The sequence below is a fragment of the Ictalurus punctatus genome, chromosome 13 (assembly GCF_001660625.3).
Source record: "Ictalurus punctatus breed USDA103 chromosome 13, Coco_2.0, whole genome shotgun sequence".
In the NCBI taxonomy this organism is placed as follows: domain Eukaryota; kingdom Metazoa; phylum Chordata; class Actinopteri; order Siluriformes; family Ictaluridae; genus Ictalurus; species Ictalurus punctatus.
The window spans coordinates 27,062,501-27,083,545 of NC_030428.2; the positions used below are offsets into that span (position 1 = coordinate 27,062,501).

Here is a 21,045-nt window from a genome sequence, read left to right on the forward strand (position 1 = left end):
ACAGCCTCCACCCCGACGTCCGATCTACACGGCACTCTTCTTCGACACGACAAACACCACACGGCTCTAAACTCGTTTTAAAACGAGCTTCCCAGAAAACAGACAATTTGTGGAATGCTCGGTTACCGTAAATGTCACATTAACAGTAAGGAACCTCTCCTTAGCACCCAACAAAACGGGCTCGGCATGGCACGGTCTCGCTCCGATGACGTGGCCCGGGAACAGAGGCAGACCGCTGAACGAGGCCTGGTAAATAAATTTAACTTTAGCTTTCGAGGCAACTCAAAAGAGATGGAAAGTCACATAAAGATCAGTTCGTTTGCATAAAGCTGCGTGCTCGGGGAAACGGACTGAGCGGGGACGAGAGGTAATGACGAAATGATGGTCGGCGACTCTCCTGTCAAGCTGCCGTCTGTATTCTTTTGATATTGAAATGACGAAGCAGACTAACGTGGTGGTGGTGATGATGTCAAAGGTCATGAAATCAGCCTTATGCCACTGAAATCAGCCTTATGCCACTTATGCCACCAAGTCTGGACTGTGATTGGTCAGGAGGCGTTGATTATTTTTCTATAAGAGCGGCTCTGGCGGTAGTGCAGCTGCAGACCGCAGGTTTATGTAAACGCGTTATCGTTTCTATGGTAACGGCTCGTTCACGGTGATTTACATGATGTACATAAATTAAGACTAATCCTGAAATGTTTTGTTATTTAACCCGATGTGTAGACACGGATAGGGTGAAGTTTTCTGTAAGAAGCTTGTCTAAAGTTTATGGAAGGAGTCTCCAGTGTCAGCGCTTCAGTTTAAGTGTAAGTCGAAATACTTCACTGTCCTGTACAGGTGACACGTGGATTTTATTTTTGTCCAGATACGGTAGGCGACGTCTTTTCAACCCTGTGAAAATCCCCACCCGAAACACGTACTTTTACCGGCGACAGATTTCAGGTGAATTTTCGTCCTGTCTGGATCGGTGTTGTAAACCGGAGGCGTAGCGTTTACTAGGGAGTCTGGTACAGGGCCAAGAAATACTTCAATCTGAGAGAGACAGAGAGAGAGAGAGAGAGAGAGAGAGAGAGAGATGGAGGGTCTGATGGGGGGAGAAATGGAAAGATAGAGGGTCTGATTGGGGGGGATGGAGAGTCTGATTTGCAGGGGGGAAATAGAGAGATGGAGGGTCTGTTTGGAGGGGGGGATAGAGAGATGAAGAGTCTGATTTGGGGGGAGAGAGACAGAGAGAAATGGAGGGCTTGAATTAGGGGCAAGAGAGAGGGATTGAAAAAAAAGTGATAGAGAGATGGATAGAGATTGATGGAGGGATTGAATGGAGAGGTGTAAATGGAGGGATTGAATGGAGGGATTGAATGGAGAGGTGTAAATGGAGGGATTGAATGGAGATGTGTGAATGGAGGGATTGAATGGAGGGATTGAATGGAGGGATTGAATGGAGAGGTGTAAATGGAGGGATTGAATGGAGAGGTGTAAATGGAGGGATTGAATGGAGATGTGTGAATGGAGGGATTGAATGGAGGGATTGAATGGAGGGATTGAATGGAGGGATTGAATGGAGGGATTGAATGGAGAGGTGTAAATGGAGGGATTGAATGGAGAGATTGAATGGAGAGGTGTAAATGGAGGGATTGAATGGAGAGATTGAATGGAGAGGTGTAAATGGAGGGATTGAATGGAGAGATTGAATGGAGAGGTGTAAATGGAGGGATTGAATGGAGAGGTGTAAATGGAGGGATTGAATGGAGAGGTGTAAATGGAGGGATTGAATGGAGAGATTGAATGGAGAGGTGTAAATGGAGGGATTGAATGGAGGGATTGAATGGAGAGGTGTAAATGGAGGGATTGAATGGAGAGATTGAATGGAGAGGTGTAAATGGAGGGATTGAATGGAGAGGTGTAAATGGAGGGATTGAATGGAGAGATTGAATGGAGAGGTGTAAATGGAGGGATTGAATGGAGAGGTGTAAATGGAGGGATTGAATGGAGAGGTGTAAATGGAGGGATTGAATGGAGAGGTGTAAATGGAGGGATTGAATGGAGAGGTGTAAATGGAGGGATTGAATGGAGAGGTGTAAATGGAGGGATTGAATGGAGAGGTGTAAATGGAGGGATTGAATGGAGAGGTGTAAATGGAGGGATTGAATGGAGGGATTGAATGGAGAGGTGTAAATGGAGGGATTGAATGGAGAGATTGAATGGAGAGGTGTAAATGGAGGGATTGAATGGAGAGGTGTAAATGGAGGGATTGAATGGAGAGGTGTAAATGGAGGGATTGAATGGAGAGGTGTAAATGGAGGGATTGAATGGAGGGATTGAATGGAGAGGTGTAAATGGAGGGATTGAATGGAGAGATTGAATGGAGAGGTGTAGAGGCAGTTTGACTGACAGTGCAGACGACCAATCACAGACTTTTCCCTCTAAACGTCCTGAGCGCTGGGCGATATATGATGTGATATGATGTGATGAACGACGTACACTTTTCTGAGAGATCTTAATACCGTTCTATTGATTTTTGTAATAATTAGCAGCTGATGCGCTGTTAAAATTGTGTGCTTAATCTGTAAGATATATATTTTTCCAGCGTATAGCTGAAATACCGTGATGCATATCGTGTGTAAGTCACGGATAACCTTTCCAGGCGGAATTCGGCGCCAGCGTCGGGTCAGGTGACTGCACGCTGCTCCGACGAGCCCGTTTCCAGAAGTTCAGTTCGGTCTTAACGGGAATGAAGAAGTGAAACGGATGAGAAAGAATCTAGCCACGTTAATATACATCCATCATATCCATCACATCACCCGTCCTTTCTGTTGTCTGTGAGATTCCAGAGCGAGAAAAGCCGTAAAACGAGGTTAACGGGGTCACACGGGGTAAGATTATAGTCTTCTGCCTCGTTTAACGACCCGAAACCGTCTTCCTGCTCACGCAGTTACGGAATTAAACGTCAAATTGCGGCTCACACTTAGGTTTCTAAAATAGAGAGCGGATTTTTTTTTTTTCTTTTTTCCCTTTCCCCCTCCTCGTTGCGTAACTGAACATTAGCAGATTTCCCTGCTGTTCTTTCACTACAGCATACCACGTACGGCTTTGTCATTTACAAATTCTTTCCACGTTCGTCGTCTCCGAGCTATTTCTCTCTCTCTTTCTCTTTCTCCCTCTTTTATTTATTTATTTTTTTTTAAAAACCTATCTGCTAAAAATACACACTGGTGTTTGGTGACATTGATCAGAGAGAGAGAGGGGGGGGGGGGGGGGAATGAGCTCGTGGTGGGGATTTTTGTTTATATGCAGTATGTGTATGTATGTGTGTGTATAGCCCGCTCAGGAAGCGAGCGGTAGTCCAGGCCTTGGCGTCGGGGACGGCCGGTGCTTTGGGACGGCAGGTGTTACTGATTTAAAGTGTAACATAGAGGATTATATAAAGGGCTGATGTGCCAGAGCGTCTGGAATAGCGCTGTGGTAAAGAATGTAAGCGAGGGTGAGATTTATAAAGGGAGGATTTTTATACATCTTTTTATTTTTATTTTTCTAAAGCCTGTCTCTCAGCGCATGTGACATGTGGTCTGTGCGAAACGACACTCCGTTATCTATCTGTTAACATCCTTAAACTCCGCCGGGACGGCGTTATACAACTCCGATTACTCTCACGGTAATTCCCGAATCGTCAACGTCCGAAGATCGTCGACACGAGACGCTGAGGCGACGGGTAAACGACACGGTCCTGGAAAATACTCGCTTCTGATTGGCTGGCGCGTGTGTGAGCGGGGGGAAACGAAACGGCCGTTTGAATTCGCTCTGCGGCGTTTTCCGTCACGTGACGGCGGGGCCGAGTAGGGGACGGAACGCTCCGCGGTGTTCTGTGATGAGAAAGTAATCGACGACAGGACGTGTGCCGAGGCAGAGACACTGCTAGCAGCAGGAAGTTGGTGATTTTCCCCGAACGGCACATCCTGAACGGTCTGCCGGTGTTCCTAATAAAGTGGACACACACACACACACACACACACACACACACACACACACACACACACATCAGGAATATTTATTTATTTATTTATTTTCCATCTTTAGTGTTCGCTGACTCGATTCCTAACTCGGCTCCTGCGAGTGAAAAAGAGGGTTAAGTCCGGCAGCGATACGTGACGTTAGTCGTGCTTTGTCGTCACCATAGCAACGTTTATATGGTTGTATTATTACAAGGGTTTATTCGATTTCATTTTTGTGCTTTTGTTTCAGGTTTATTGAATATGGCGAGTATAAGGGAAATTACTACGGGACGAGCCTGGACTCGATCCGCTCGGTAATGGCCAAAAACAAGGTGTGCCTCCTGGATGTGCAGCCTCATGTGAGTGACACACACACACACACACACACACTCACACTCACACTCACACTCTCTCTCTCTCACTCTCTCTCTCTCTCACTCACACTTCTGCTCAACATTTTTTAAACCTACAGGTAAAATTTCGCTCCTTTGTTCCACAACTGGCAACCGCTCTTTCCTCTCTAGGCTCAAAACCCTTTCATCTTTTCCACTCGCTTCATCCTGTCTCACACATTCACGCTTATACATTCCACACACACACACACACACACACACACACACACACACACACACACCCCTCTCAGTGAGGCTCTTCGTCAGATCAGAGCTACAGGTGTTACAGAAGAGCAGGTCTGAGATCAGTGCTGAATCCTGATGATCTATCACTTTTATCATACACACACACACACACACACACACACACACACACACACACACACACACAGAGTGTAGACATTATGAACCACTACCAGACATCCATCCTACCAAACAACCACCACACACTAAACCTCAGTCGCTCTGTCTGATGTGAAACAGAAGTATTGGCACCCTTCATACATACACATATATATGAATGGGTGTGTGAGTGTGTATGTGATTGTGCCCTGCGATGGACTGGCACCCTGTCCAGGGTGAACCCCGCCTTGTGCCCCATGCTCCCTGGGATAGACTCCAGGTTCCCCGTGACCCTGAAAAGGAGTAAGCGGTAGAGGATGGATGGATTTGTTTGTCCTGATTGGTCAGATTTCGGTGCTCCATGTGTATAAGTGTTTTTTTTTTAAATAATCATTTACTTTACAGAGCTTGAGTTGAGCCCCAGAGACGTTTATTTTCTGAGATAGTTTATACCCACATATTTAATTGAGAGGAGAAGAAGAAATCTGGACCGTGCCATGTTTTGCAGTACTCGGACCCCAAAAACGACTCGAAACTAGGATCTTTATTATTATTATTATTATTATTATTATTATTATTATTATTATTATTTAGGTTTAGCATCATGATGTCATCACGGCGTCATTCGTCTGATCTGAACTGAACCGCGATAGATAGATAAATAAACGAGACAAATCCCAGGCTGGACCTGTGTGAGCTTCATGAGCGTCGGTGGTCCAGAGCTGTTTCTCGTCTTTCTCTGTCTGAGAGAGAGAGAGAGAGAGAGAAGGAGAGAGAGAGGAGACAGTGCCAGCATTTCTGTTAGCCTTCTGCTTCATCCTGCTCCATGCGTTTTGTGATTCTCTCTCAGCCTGCGTTGTGTTTCCCGTCTCACGCCGGAGAGAGCAGGAGGAGAGTGATGATGTTTCCTCTTTTCCCGACGTCATATTAGTTCAGCGCTCAGCGTGAATGATCCGCTCTGTTATGTCTGTAAATGTAATCAGGACTAATGACAATATTGGACGGTAGGATCCGTATCGGGCCCGATTACGACGCCGTGATTGATGGTGTTTTGATGACTCTTCTTCTTTTGTTTATTTATTTATTTATTTCACCCCCCCACCCCCCACCCCGGTCTTTCTCTCACAGTCTCTGAAGCAGCTCCGCACGGCCGAGTTTAAGCCCTACGTGGTGTTCGTGAAGCCTCCGTCCATCGAGCGTCTGAGAGAGACCCGGAAGAACGCTAAAACCATCTCGGGGAAAGGAGACAAGGACTCGTCCAGACCCTTAACGGTGAGACGCCGCTGTGTGTCCACGACACGTCAGAGTTTCCTCGCCGGGTTTATTTTTTAACATAAGCTCTCTCTTCATTTAAAATAAAAACGTGTCCTTTTAACCGCAGTGCGGACTCTCGCAAATCCGCAAGCACGGACATGACGATTATGCTTGCGGCGAGTCCGGCGAACGAGGCAGCGGCACCAGCGTAATACAGAAAATCAGATAAACGTAAACGACAACCGGAGAGGAAAACGCAAACCGACACAATAACACAAAATCATGAGATGATAACGCATGGTATTGTTCATATATTGAAATAGTACTTTATATTTCTCACTTTTCATTCAGTTCATTTTTCTTTCATGCTTTTATTTATTTATTAATTTACTTACTTACTTACTTTTTCCTTTTTTTTTTTTTTTTTTTGCTTTTTCTTTATTATTTTTCTTTCTTGTCGTCTTTTCTCTTGTTTATTTCCTTTGACATTTTTGCCCTTTTTCTGACCCCTTTTCCGTTTCTCTTTTCATTTTTATTCGCTTTTTAGGTCCTTTCCACTTTTTCCTTGAAAACAAATAATTTTTTTAATTAACGCTTCATTTATTATTATTATTTTATTTTATTTATTTATTTTTTTTAAGCTGAATTTGACTTTCCATCTTAATTTTATTTCATATTTCCTGCTTGCTCTATTCATTTCATGTACGATTTGGTCCACCGTGTGTGTGTGTGTGTGTGTGTGTGTGTGTGTGTGTGTGTGTACAGCTCTGGAGTGGTATTGTGATTTAAATCTGAACTCTTACTTCATCCACACGAGACACGTTGAAGCAATTAGCACGTACACACACTTTACTGGTTTATGAGTGGTGTGTGTGTGCGCGCGCGTGCGACGTGAACGATCGGGAAGTCCGATAGCTTTCGCGGCACGCAGCTCCTGCGCCTGAGCCGAACCCTGGTTGCCGTGGGATACCGTGACATCACGTTAAACCCTGCTATCGGAGGTGTGTTGGTGTGTTAGCCTAGTAAACTAGCTTTCACCGTCAATAAAACAGCTGCGTGTCCTCGTTTTACTGCACACACACACACACACACACACACGGACGGACACACACGGACTGAAGCACGTGGTCTGCAGACGCAGTAGCACGGCGCACCGGGGGAACGTTCTCTCCGAGGAGATCTCGCAGATCACCGACGCTGACGGTGTTAAAATCGCACACATCCATCTTCTTACTGGAATGAAAGAAGAACCTTGTTTGACGCGAGCGTCAGGCGTATTCGATCCCGTCCCGCGCTCTATCTCTTTCCCAGAGAAATGCCTTCGCACCGTCTGTTAGAGCAATAAAGCCGGGAGAGCGTCACACAGAGAAAACAGGCCTCTCATTGTTCCACCATCGCCAGACTTCTCCCGCATTGTTCCCCGTTTTAATACCGCTTCTATAACATCGCTCATTTTTCAGTCGTCACCTCTATCCGTTTCTTTTTTTTTCCTCCTTCTTCTTCTTCTTCTTTAAACAGAATATGCTTTCTGTTTTCAGAAGTCCCTGACGTCACACAGCCCCGAGTATCACCAAACGAAGTCGACGCTTTTAAAAAAATACGTTTTATCGTCTGGCATGTACACGCAGTCGAATTTAAACCCCGACACGACGCAAAGCCGCAGAAGAGACGAGACGAGAAGAGAAGAGGCGCGGGGAAAGTAAAAACGTGATCGGGGTTTAAGTGACTTTGGGAATATAAACGCGGGAACCTTTTCCTGAACCGCGTCTGTCCTTTTTAAACGGGTTTAATGCAGAGGGCAGGTGCACTTTTATAGGAATCAATAAAAGAAGCGATTTTTCCATCGAGCGCCTGATGGAGAGATAGAGGGGGATTGGGGGATGGGGGGGGGGGTATGAAAATGTATTGTATTGAGGAAACCTCGATCCTCGCAGGAGCCGAGCTGAACGAAGCCGAAGGAGACGTCCGCGTCCGTCAGGGTCACACGTACGCTACGCGTCTCGATTTCGAATACGTAGCGCTTCCTCTTACACTAAGACTCTTTCGTCTTCCATGGTTCGTCATACCTACAGGATATGAAAGATGTCCTTCTACAGCGTTTAAATCTCGGCGCGATGGAGCGGTGTGCGCACGGTGCCGTGTAGGCCACGCCAGACTGACCCACGGGTATTTATTCCACGGGTGAAGAACCCCCAAAATGCCAATATTGCAGCACTTTCCTGACCGTAAAACATATTTTTCTGCCCCGCCCTGTCAGTAACGCCATGACACGTCGCCTCTTGGGACAGTCTTTTGAAAGACCAATTTCATCACAAGTACATTTATTTACAATTTTATTGACCGTCTGATTAATGTCTGTTTTTGCCATAAAATAGCCCTTGAAGCAATAAATGGCACGGCAACGAACTTTAAATACAAACCAACCTCGTATCCCCAGCGCCAGAGTCCCCCAAGGGTCAGTCATCGGTCCAGACTCGTTTGAGAAGCACATCCTGGTCCGATTATTTATTTATTTTTAATCACGTACGTCCGCACGTAGTCCGTCAAGAGTCTGTCGTCGTACGGCGCTGCATAAACGACTGCATAAACGTGTGAAAGACTGGATTGAAGTCCGAGCAAAGCAACGTCGATCGTGTCACGTGCAACGCAGAGCTGTTCGGTATAAAGATATACAACGCGAGGGGGAGCTGCAAACATCTTCAGGTATAAACGGTCAGGTTTTCTGTACCGCCATCGATTTTATGACACGTAGAAGTCAACGTGTATTATCTAAACACCCCCCCCCCCCCCCCCCCCCCCACCAACACCACCACCACCATGTCGAGCTGTAAACGCCTCCAGACTCTTCAGTTTCTCTGGCGGTTTTCTAACCACGATAATGGGGTTGGAATTGGCAGAGAATAAATTGGAAGAAAATCGGGTTAAGAAATAAAAACCCGGACGAAACTAATCATTTACTCTGCAAATAAAAACGCGCGCGCGAGAGAGAGAGAGAGAGAGAGAGAGAGGTGCGAGAGAGCCAGGAGGAGAGATATGGTGCTGAGTGGAGAAGAATGAGAGCTGATTGTAGTCCAGGCCTGGCCACACACCATCGGTTTACTTTACAGCCGTTCGACTTCTTTTTTTTATTATTTTTTTTTATTATTATTATTTTTTATTTTTTTCCTCGATACTCCGCTTGGCAAAAAAAACGAGCCTCTGTCTGCCTGAACGCACTCTCCGTTTCTCTCTTTATGCCTTTGGCAGGATGTAACCCCATATCTCTCGCTCATCTGTGGCTCCTGGGTTTTCGGCTAGTAAAAAAAAAAACCCGTGCTAAATCAGTAAAGCCGCTCAAACCGTGCCATGTTCTCGGGGACCAGCACTAAACCGTGGTCGGACGATCGCTAAACTCCGGGCCGCGAGACCAGAGAGCGCGGGTGTGGGGGAAGTCCACTCCGATGTCACCACACCGAGCCGAGCACGTGTGAACCCGGGGATGAAATTAGACGCGAGGGGATGAAAACGCACCGACGTATCTGTAAGACTCATCTCAAGCTCTGGAGCCGTTCCCCAGCTTTATGTTTGTGTAGGCTTCAGGGCTTCGGGACCGAGGAGGACGGTATGTTTAATGCGTCTGGGTTGTTAATCGTCTAATGTGGTTTTGAACCCGTTCTGCGTTCAGATGTGCAGCGTTGTGAAAGTGTGGTGAGCCTCATCATTTTCCAGCACCGCTCATTTCAACCGTTTCACATCCAGACCTCAGGCTATAACAGGACCCGGTTCACTAAAGCATTAAACACCAGCGTTATCCTTTTATCCACCGCTAGGACATATTTTCTGCCTTTTCTGCTTTTTAAGCAACTTTTATTGAGCAGGTTTTTTTTATGATGCGTTCCGAAGGAGTCCATGAAAATTCCAACGGTCCGGACGGTGCCAGACGCCGGGACCGGCGGCGGTGCAGCGCGAAGGTCTGCAGGTTCTTACGCCGGATCGGTTTGGGTATTAAATTGGCTTCAAATAAAATCGACGCTTTTGTATTGTAGGAAAAACGGATATGGTGGACGCGCCGGTTTTAGGCTTTGTCTTCACTCTCGGGTCCGCCGGTACCGGACTCTCAGCCGTCGTAAAATTCAGACGGGTCACCGTTGAGGGAAGATGTGTGTGTCATGGCCTCCAAACTCTGGATCTCTTTACGTCCGTCGCTTTGACTCGGTTCTTCACTTTCCATCTTCAAGCCCCAGCTGAAAACCTTTCTCTTTTCTCATCACTTTCCTTTTTTTTTTTTTTTTCTCTCATTCCCGTTGGTGTGAGTGTGTGAGTGTGTGAGTGTGTGTGTGTGTTTGTTTTCTGGTCGTATAGCGACCTTGGGTATGAGAAAGGCTGTATATGAATATAAAAAGCTGTAATTTAGCATTTCGCTAAATAGCGATAAGGACACTTTACTGTGAAGGCGCTAAACTCTGAAGGGTTTGGTGGCGCTCCGGTCCGAGACGTTAACGGGGACGGTTCTCCGCTTCGTGTCCCGGCCCGCCTCGTTCCACCCGGGTTAGAAGGGTTCGGCTCGGGTGCTTAAATAAGGCACAGCTTATTCCGCGGTGGAAATAGCGCCGGGTTGGAGGACAGGGTACAGGCCCGCCATGCATGTTGTCCTAAAATAAATGAAAAGAATTAGGGAACACGTACAACCTGTAACGCCCGAGCGAACTACAGCGTCTCACAAACGTCTCCATACACAGGGGACGATGCACGCGGCACCACGTCGGTCGTCAGCGGGCGTCCGTGGACGTCCGCTCCTTCTCGGTTGTTCCGTATATAACATTCAGAGTCTAACCCTTTAACATCCTCACCAAGTAATTAGCATTTTTAATTAAAAGGACAATAATTAATGTTTATTTTCTCAACTGACCCCCCACTTTCGTGTAGGCCTAGTATGGGTGACTTATGACCTTTTCAGGACAGGCCACAAGTCATTCGCGGTAGAAGTATGCGATACATTTACAAAGTGTATTATTTACCCAGAGGCGGATGTCTGGAGTGACTTCCTTGTTGTAAGGACTGAAAGGGCGCACTATTTTAAGACGCCGGAAGATTCAGCGAATGTTTTTAATCATGATATTCCCGATAGAGATGGTGCAACGAAGCCGAGTTACGTCCGAGCTTGCTTCAGAGATGAGAAGGCTATCTGGGGGAGGAAAAGAAATGATATATGGATGCAATAGTCTGATCACGTAGACGTATTTGGGCCTGGGACAGCTTCTCGGGGTGTTGAGCATTTCTGTACATTTGTCTCAGATCACATGCACATGTAACCTTTCACGTCTGTCGATCAGGACGAAGACTACCAGGAGATGATCGGCGCCGCCCGGCTGACGGAGAATCAGTACGGTCATCTCTTCGACCTGGCGATCGTCAACGACGACCTGGCGTCCGCATTCGGCGAGCTCAGGCAGGCTCTGAGGAAGGTGGAGACGGAGACGCACTGGGTTCCAGTTAGCTGGACGCACTCCTGAGGGAACATCGTGCACCAGTAAAAGGGACGGAAAATAAACCCGGGACGGCACGTTTTTAAAAATAAAGCGGAGAAGAAAGACAAAGGGGAAGAAGTTTTGCGAAGCATGACTGCTGACTGGGCTTTCATTTAGCCTAAATCTGGTGACGGGGAAGGGGGGGGGTGGTTTGTGGGGGATTTTAACAGCTCTCTGACACGTTTATGGGGTCCTGCGACACTAAAAGAAGGAATTTTAGGTTTGTTTTTGTGTGTTCTTGGTCAGCATGGCTGGATTCAGAGCGAAGTGTCTAATTACTCTCGAAATGTCGTTAAACATGGGATCGTTTAGCGGTAGCTGTCGAAGCGCGTGTTTACTTGACAACCAGTTGGGCAGAGTGTGAGTTTTAACTTTAATTTATAAACACCAAAGGGGTGAGTTGTTTTTTTTTTTTTTCTTTTGTTTTTTTTTTTTTCTTTTTTTTCTTTTTTTCTTTTTTTTTTTTTGTTTATTCTGTGGGCGGACAATATTTTTTGTGATTTTTGGGAAGTCTTAAATCTTTTTTTTTTTTTCTTTTTTTTTTGTTTATTCTGTGGGCGGACAATATTTTTTTGTGATTTTTGGGAAGTCTTAAATCTTTTTTTTTTTTTTTTTTTTTTTTTTTTTTTATTCTGTGGGCGGACAATATTTTTTGTGATTTTTGGGAAGTCTTAAATCTATTTTTTTTTTCTTTTTTTTTTTTTTTATTCTGTGGGCGGACAATATTTTTTTGTGATTTTTGGGAAGTCTTAAATATTTTTTTTTCTTTTTTTTTTTTTTTTATTCTGTGGGCGGACAATATTTTTTGTGATTTTTGGGAAGTCTTAAATCTTTTTTTTTTTTTTTTTTTTTTTTTTTTTTTTTTAAAAACGATACAACTCCGAAGAATGAACTCCTCTTATGCTATTATATTTAACTAGAAAAGTAATATATATTTTAATAATTTTCTGGGGTTTGTGTACTTTTTTTTAATAAACAAAAGCGATCTCCTGACCCCTGTAGAGCATCGGTCTCCAGAGGAACTTGAGTTGTGTGCCGAGTTTCCCCTTCAGATCGGACTGATACTCTACACAGCCAGTGGGTGATGGTTTTATAGTTATAAATATCACGTAACCGTGCTTTCGGGCAGACTTTCTCTCTCCGAGATATGTACGGGAAGAGTACCGTCTTTCCTCTTATTACAGGTACGCTATCTACACGTCATTAAAGCGTAAAACTCGCCCAGGTTTTGTCTTTTCCTTTAATGCCTAAGAAACACACACACACACACACACACACATTTTTATATATTTTTATATTTTACCATCAATATGCACAAATTTGACTTCATTAAACGCAAATTTTGTGGCTGAATATTACTTTTATTATAATGTCTGTCATTTTATTTGCTATACACAGTCTTCATGAATATCATTATTTAAATGATGAAGGAAAGTTCAAGCTGGAAAATCCAAAATACATTTCCACCGGATCCCATACGTGTTGCCTATTTAACGACCGGAGCAGTAAGTCGTAAATATTTACAAATACAATATAAAAATCGAACTTATTAAAACAGCGGTCATAAAAACATCTTCACACATTCACCCTAATTAAAAATGCCGGCATGTATGAATATGCACGGTATGCAAATGAGGAAACTCCCCCGCGTCGTCCGGCCGTCTCGGCTAGTCTAATTTAATCTCGGACGTTGGCTAACGTGGGTCGAATGCTAGTCAGATAGCTTCGCGTTTAAGTCTTGATTTGCGCCGACATGAACAGAAACCAGAGTGTCAAAAACATAACGTTACCATGACAACTCTGTGTTGTTGTTGTTCAGTCTTGCGTTCAGATTAGCTAGATAGCTTAGGTTGCAGTTACTTCCGCTAAAGGTTTGCAGGTACTGGAATCGGTTTTATACAGACGCACTGAAGTTTTAAGGTGGATAAAAAATAAAAACCCCGGGGAAAAACTCAAATCTATTTAATGGGGAACGGCTTTCAAAAATACTAACAGTGTTTAGAGCTTACGACTTTTAAATGCTAATTTAAAGAAATAATATTAAACCTTACAAATACATTAAATAAAAAAGCCTTAAAAACAATCCTACATGTTTACCTTCATTAAAAACTCAACAATCTAGACATAAAAATACGTAAAACGTTAATATGCAAATTTGATGTGTATCCTGTTAGGTCCTCGTAACATTAGCCCGAATGCTAGTTCACCAGCTCGCGCTGAACTTGATTTCCGGTCTCCGTTTGCATTATTTTCAGCAGAAATATCACGTTCCATAGGAAGAATTCAAGAAAACCGCTTCCGTTCATCACGAAGATTATCTAGCTAGCTTTCCGTAGCTAAAGTCTTACGCATTGATGATCTTGTATTATTATATAACGCGCTCATTACATTATAGATGCTCATTTAAAATAAAACTGAACTCAAAACTGTGTTTCACGTGAAACACCAGATCAAGGATCCGTCGGTCAGTTTCATGTCCGTTTAACTTTGCGTTTAAACCCGGCGTAACGAATCGGTCGTTGAGACCCGTGACTGGTTAAACTGAACGCGGGCTACTTTTAATACTTTCTTCTCTTTTTTTTTTTTTTTTTGAGATTCGAACGTCAACGTTTCTTCCCGAGGAATGGCCTTATTCCCCCACCTTCACTGTATACAGTGCACCGAATACTAATACTGCTTCCTACATTTAATCTCACTGCACAAAATACAAATAACGTTAGATATGCATCTGATGTTTCCGGGTATGAGATGATTAGATCGGAAATCAGATCACCGGGCCTATTTCGTGACCCGTTTCAAGCTCAATCGAGATTAAAATGGTCTTTAAGCGTCAAAAATAATAATAAAGAGAAGTTGAATTTGTCTGTGTTTTAAGATTTAATTATTATTATTATTTTTATTTATTTATTTATTTTATTTTTGCAGTGCAGAACGTTTGAAAGGACGGGATTTAAATGCGTTTAAGTTTTTAATGTCTTCATTTAACGATGAACGGTAAAGATTGGTGGAACTGGATTAATCGATGGATTTAGTTTAATCCAGGTGAACGTTTCATCTCACGCTCACTCTCTCTCTCTCTCTCTCTCTCTCTCTCTCTCTCTCACACTCTCTCTCTCTCTCTCTCTCTCTCTCTCTCTCTCTCTCTCACACTCTCTCTCTCTCGCACTCTCGCTCTCTCTTCCTCCACTTCTTTCATTACACTTTCTTCTTTGGGGCGAAACCATTCCATCTGAATTGAGCATCTACACATTTATCTTTTTTTATTCTCTCTCTCTCTCACACACACACACACACACACACACACACACACACACACACAGAGCGTTGTAATAAAACGAAATGCAGCTCTGCACGGATAAATAATTAAACTGATTCGTTCTGAGCACTCAGTTAAAGTCTGCTCTGTTTATTCAATTACTGTTTTTCATGAGTCACTGAACATGAGCTAATTCTCTTCCAACAGGACGTGAAATATGGACGACCGACTGCTTTGTGCTCTGGACTTCTCCAGCCAGACCAGTCCCCAATTAAGTGGCTAAAAAACCTGTTTTTCTGTGTTTGGGGATGTTGATGGCTAATTCAGATGTGACGCAGCCATTCGGGCGAAGTGGGACATGGGTCTGTCTCTCTCTCTGTCTCTCTCTCTCTCTCTCTCTCTCTCTCTCTGTGTGTCTCTCTCTCTGAGCTTGATGAGCTGCCAGGATGAAGCAGGAGCCAGAACACAGCCATGTACACCCCCCCACCACAGATCTCACACAGGTCACACACACAACCGGTTTAAATGTGCACTATAACGCACTGTATTTCCTGTTTCCTGTGTGTCTTCATCACTCGGCTATTTGTTTCGTGTTATTAGGATGAATGATACGAGAGCTGCTTTATAACGGAGAGAATGTAGCGACGAACAGCCGAAACGCTGCAGACGACTAAAGGTCGTGACTCGTAATTTCAATAGGAAAATCCAAAGAAAATGCCCTCGACTTGTCTACTATAATCATATTTATGGGGGGCACGGGGGCTTAGCGGTTAGCGTGCTCGCGTCGCACCTCCGGGGTTTGGGGGGGTTCGAAACCCTCGTCCGCCCTGCGTGCATGGAGTTGGCATGTTCCTCCAGGTATTCCGGTTTCCTCCCCCGGTCCAAAGACTGCATCGTAGTCTGAGTGGCATTTCCTGTTGGCTTGCTGTTTAAAAAATCACGCGTTACCTGCCGGTTCAACCCGCCTCCTCTCCGTCCTCAGCTCCGCCCTCTGCTCGACCACACCCCTGCTGCCAATCTAACAGTCTCCGGGAAGCACAGCAGAGTGACGTTTCTCACTCGGGGGTATACTGTATGGTTTAAAATCAAGAATTACCCACTGTAGGAAAAAAAAAAAGACCCTCCCTTTCCCTCACCATTTACCAAGTCAGAAACCGGAGTAATTCCGAATTAAAAGGGACGTGCGGGTTCAAGACGAGGGCCTCGAGGGATTCGCCGACAGTTACAATGAGAGACAAATCGAGTAATAAGAACGACTTCGTTAACCAGCAGCCGGTCTTTAAATCTGTTTATTCTTACTCTGAGATTAAGTGGAATGATGCACGCCATCAAATCTGGCCAATCAGGTTCGAGCATTCGATTGCGCAGTGGCATCGTTGTGATGTAAGATGCCATGACGTGAGCAGGAGAATGAAAACGTGAAGGATTTAATGGGAAGGAGGGGTGCTTTAATCTTCTGTGTGGTAGAGCCACCGTCCCTCAGCACGTCTCTGCTGGAAGCTGAGACACGTCCCTGTAGGAAAGCTTCTCGCTGATCAGAGACGGAGCCTCGGGGGTGAAAAGGCCAGCGCTCTTTCACAGTCTAGCTCACTCTCCTGTCCTGAATCAGACCTTAGTTACTTCCACTTGGGTCGATTTTCCTTTCTGTGATGTGAGCAGGTTGTGAGAACACAGCCCTCCGTGATGGACTTCTCACACAGCCACTTCATCAACCTTCACGTGAATAGGGGCGAGCCGCCATCTCACGTCACTCTTTGGGTCATCAAGTTTCAAAATGTGCTGTTGGATACCTGCCTCTGCCAGGAGGTTACGACTCGGCCACAAGATGCAAAATCTGTATTTTGTGAACACCATTTCTGCATTTTCTCTCTCTCTCTGTCCTGTCTCTCTTTTTATCTCTCTGCATCTTTCTCTCTCTCTCTGTCGTTCTCTCTCACCATTTCTCTACCCCTCTCTCCCGGCCTCTCCGTCAGTCTCTCTCTGTCTGTCTCTCTCCCTCGTTCCCTACCTGTCTGTCATTGTCTCCCTCTCTCTGTCTCTCTCCTGCCCTCTTTTGCTACCTGTCTGTCTCTCTCTCTTTTTCCCTCCCTTCCTCTCTCCCTGCCTATCTGTCTGTCTCCTGCTCCGTCTTTCTTTCTCTATCTCTCAATTCATTTCAAGTTCTATCTCTCTCTATCTGTATCTTTGCATACATGTGTGCCTCTCTCCCTCTCTCTCTCCCTCTGTCTGTCTCTCTCTCTGTCTGTGTGTCTGTGTGTGTCAATCTCTCCCCCTCGCTCTCGCTCTCTCTCTCTCTCTCTCTCTCTCTCTCTCTTCCCCCAGTCCCAGTGTTAGAATTTCTTTCATCCTAATGATGGATTCTGTGATTACTCCGAATTATGAGACCTGAGATCTGAAATTTGGATTTTTCGTTTAAACAGAGCTGCTCAGTGTCCATCCTTCTTCTCCTCCTCCTCCTCCTCCTCCTCCTCCTTCTAATAGACCCACGTCTTAAGTTGAGGAGTGAAGCAGGAAATGCTTATGACTTTCCCTCGGTAAACTAAAAGCTCCTCGCTCCGTTCAGATGTAAAGTCCGGCGCCGTGGTGATCTCGTGGCCGTCCTCAGCTCCTCCGTGTCCTGATGGAGAGAGGCCGGAGAGAGGATGGCTTCTGCAGAGAGGAGCTGGAGGTGGGTGCGTGGGTGGAGCAGCTGAGGTTAAGGGGTCTCCACGGCACTGAAGTTTGATATTCCTCCTGAAGAGACCCCTGAGGAACGCAATCATTCTGCACCAGAACCGTGGCCTGGTCTCACACTTCCCTCTTCAAACCTGCTTTTGTTTTTATTTCTGTCTCTCCATTCGTCCCTCACTTATCGCTCTTTAAATCACTGACTTATTTCCACATCCCCCCCCCCCTCTTTCTCATTTTCTCTCTCTCTCTCTCTCTCTCTCTCTCTCTCTCTCTCTCTCTCTGTGTGTGTGTGTGTCTCTCTCTGTCTCTCTGTCTCGATTATTTTCTCTTTTTTCCCTTATACGAGAAAAACAGGATGATCGTGCGAAAGAGAACAGAAGAAAAATGACGCGGGACACGTTCTCTAACGCACGCTCGTACTGTTTTTCTCATATGACCGGGAAAAAGAGAAATAAATAGAATAGAAACAGAAAAGAGAGACGAAATGATTAAGCTAGTGTGATGATTAAGAAAAGTAGCACAAAGTTCAGGTTTTTTTTTTTTTTGTCGTGCTGTAATTATTTTGCAAGGCCACTCTTTCATCACGTTTCACTATCGTTTTTACAAAACCGAAGTTCAGATTGATCAAATATATAAAGGGGAACCATAGCAAGTTCAATGTTCAATGCGAAGCGAAAGTATAACGAAAGGTTTATTGCAAAAATGAAAGCACCGTGAGTGTGTTAAGTTTTTCATCCATCATCATGATGAATTGTTTCATCCCCACAAAAAAAGTGCGTACGGTCAAGAACCTGAGATTTTATACCATTATAACCTTTTAAACCGTTTTTAATTTCGCCTCCGTTAAAATAAAACACTCAAAATATAAACCCTGAACAGAGAGAAGCATGAAAACACACACACTTATTTAACTCTTAAAGAAAATATTGAGTTCATTTCTTTTCATTTAAAAATAAACTAAAGAAAAAGTAGCATTGTGAATGAATTTCTTATATTTTTCTAAAAACACAAATATATTATATATATATATATATATATATATATATGTGTGTGTGTGTGTTTGTATATATATATATATATATATATATATATATATATATATATATATATATATATATATATGTATATGTATATATGTGTGTGTGTGTATATATGTATATATGTGTGTGTGTGTATATATGTATATATGTGTGTGTATATGTATATATATATATATATATATATATGTGTGTGTGTGTGTGTGTATATATATATATATATATGTATATATATAATACACACACACGTATATATGTGTGTGTGTATGTATAGTGTGTGTGTGTGTGTGTGTGTGCGCATTCAACAAAACACACACAATGAGGAGGGGTTGATGACGTGGATGTGGGCAGGTAAAGCCCGGTTCACGGACCTCTCTGGAAACACACACCGTGTGAGAAGAGCTGATTAATGGTCTCATTGTAGCGTGTTAATATTTGCAGCGTGATGATGAATATGGAGTTAAAGCCAGAAGGAGCGTGGTGTGATGGCGGAGAAATCGCCGGAGACATGTAGAGAACACATCGTCAGTGATCGTAGAGTGATTTGAATGCGCCTTGAGAGTGTCCTGCTAACCGATCGCTAACGTCTGAACGTGTCCTGTTTTCTTAAACTTTCCTTCACTGCTCTCAGAGGAGCCCTTTAGCTCTCGGAATCAGCAATGCTAATTACCTAGCCAGAACAGGTCCACACACACACACCCACCCACACACACACACACACACACACACACACGGCTAACACGGATGAGACGAGGGCTGCCACACATGACCAGGAAGGTCAAGCGTGCAAACAGAGCTTTATGATATTAAAGCCTCATGTTTCTTTTACCCAGTGGGAGTGTCTCTCTCTATGTTTGTGTGTGTGTGTGTGTGTGTGTGTGTGTGTGTGTTTATTTTAACCCCCACTTCGTCACCCTTTAGGAAAGTTAGCTTATTTAACGGTTCCGATGTCGAGGGCTTCTGATGTTAGCTGTTAGCGATAAGTGAATTTCCTCCTTCATAATGTTTTTCTTTTGATTTTATACGTGTCTGGAAAGTAGATCTTCCTCTCAATATGTTTTTTAAAATGCAAATATATGAGCCACAAAATGATTTAGCACATGACTAGCATCCACAGTCAGGCTCACCGAGGCGACACGCACACACACACGCTACACCGTTAGCTAGCCGCGACTGTGTATCCTCAAGATTTTAACACGACGGAGGAAATAATGACACACCGTCTGCGACCGGCGAGCGTTCCCACAAAGCGAACACTCTGATATAAACACTTTTTCACCTTTTTTTGTTTTCTTTTTCATTAATTTGACAAAACCCACGACTCGCGCAAATTAGCCGCGTCACGATTCAGAGACCTCGCACCTCCGCTGCTCCCGTAGCACGATCACGCAAAAGAAAACACACTTGTTGTGAGTTCGGCACGTTTACGAGACTCGAACCGGCAACTTTTCTGAGCGAGTTAATGAGCTCTGACACGACGTTTGACGGTTTTCTACACCAGAATCCACAGACGGGGTTAGCGCTTGATGCTAAACGTGCTGCACGCGGTGAAATCACGGCGTAATTAGCGTTACGCACAATACACCGTCTGTTCTTAAAGCGATACCAACAAATCTGAGAGAAATGTTCAGCTCGTCATCTTGTTTCCGTTGTTGTTGTTCCATCACCTTTACAAACGGCTACTCACTGGCTAGCTAAACACCAAGACTAGCGTCCATGATTCCTTGTTGCTTAGCAACTCAACAAATTTCTGATTCACAGTCATTCAGTGGTGAACTAATGGTGCTATTGTTTAACAGACTGGATACAATTAAAAAAATATTAGACATTCAAGCAAGCGATCATGTCTTGGCTAATCATCTCGCTAGCTAGCATGTAGCTACAAAGTTTTTGTTTTTTTTTAAAAATACAGACCATGTAAAGGCAAAGCGGCATTAAAAATGTAGCAAAACTATCACGAGCATTAACATTTACCTCAGATGTGAGTCTGTTTTTAAAATAAAGTTTTATAGCTGTTAGCTGCACTAACGCAAGTGAGAACAGGTACGACTTTCTTTATTAAATAAAACATTTTATTTGCTGGAGAAAGTGCTAATAAAAAACTGTATAATGAGAGGAAACACTCATGGCATCCTGTCACTGATTATTTTCCTATAACGGCACAACAGAGAGCGTTTTATTCCTTACTGAAATGAGCCTTCGGTGCTAATTTAATGATGTTGTCCAGTCAGTAAGTGCCGATCTAAAGCACCTCGACCAGCTGAACACGACCGAAAGTGATTTTTAGAATAAAATGACCTGGAGATTAGGTCGATAAACTGTAATAAGAGCAGACAGGGTTGTTATTAGCACTGAAACATGCTAGCAGCCGTTCTGCCAAGCCCCGCTTCAGGTTTGTTATTATGAGCTGTAGGTTAAGGAGCTGTGGAGTGAGTAGTCTGAGGAGCCGCTTTGATCAGAGAGCCGCCGTTACTCCGAGTACCGGTGTTTGTAATGTCGGAGAACTCCAGGACCGTCTCGGGTAACGCTAAAGTGCTTTTCCATTGTGCCCCAGCACTAAATCGTTGTTAACAGACCCTCCATCAAATCTCACAC

The 21,045-nt window shown here is 44.2% G+C and overlaps 1 protein-coding gene across 2 annotated transcripts in view; it reads left to right on the forward strand.

Annotated features, from left to right (window-relative positions):
* Positions 1-12,845, forward strand: part of mpp7a (MAGUK p55 scaffold protein 7a) — a 128,393-nt gene extending 115,548 nt beyond the window's left edge. For both annotated transcript variants that reach the window (XM_053684838.1, XM_053684839.1), the window contains 3 exons: positions 4,243-4,351; positions 5,855-5,998; positions 11,293-12,845. In XM_053684838.1, the coding sequence (XP_053540813.1) occupies positions 4,243-4,351; positions 5,855-5,998; positions 11,293-11,472 (433 nt within the window). In that variant the 3' untranslated portion in view covers positions 11,473-12,845. The remainder of the gene's footprint in view (positions 1-4,242; positions 4,352-5,854; positions 5,999-11,292) is intronic.
* The last annotated feature ends 8,200 nt before the right edge of the window (positions 12,846-21,045 follow it).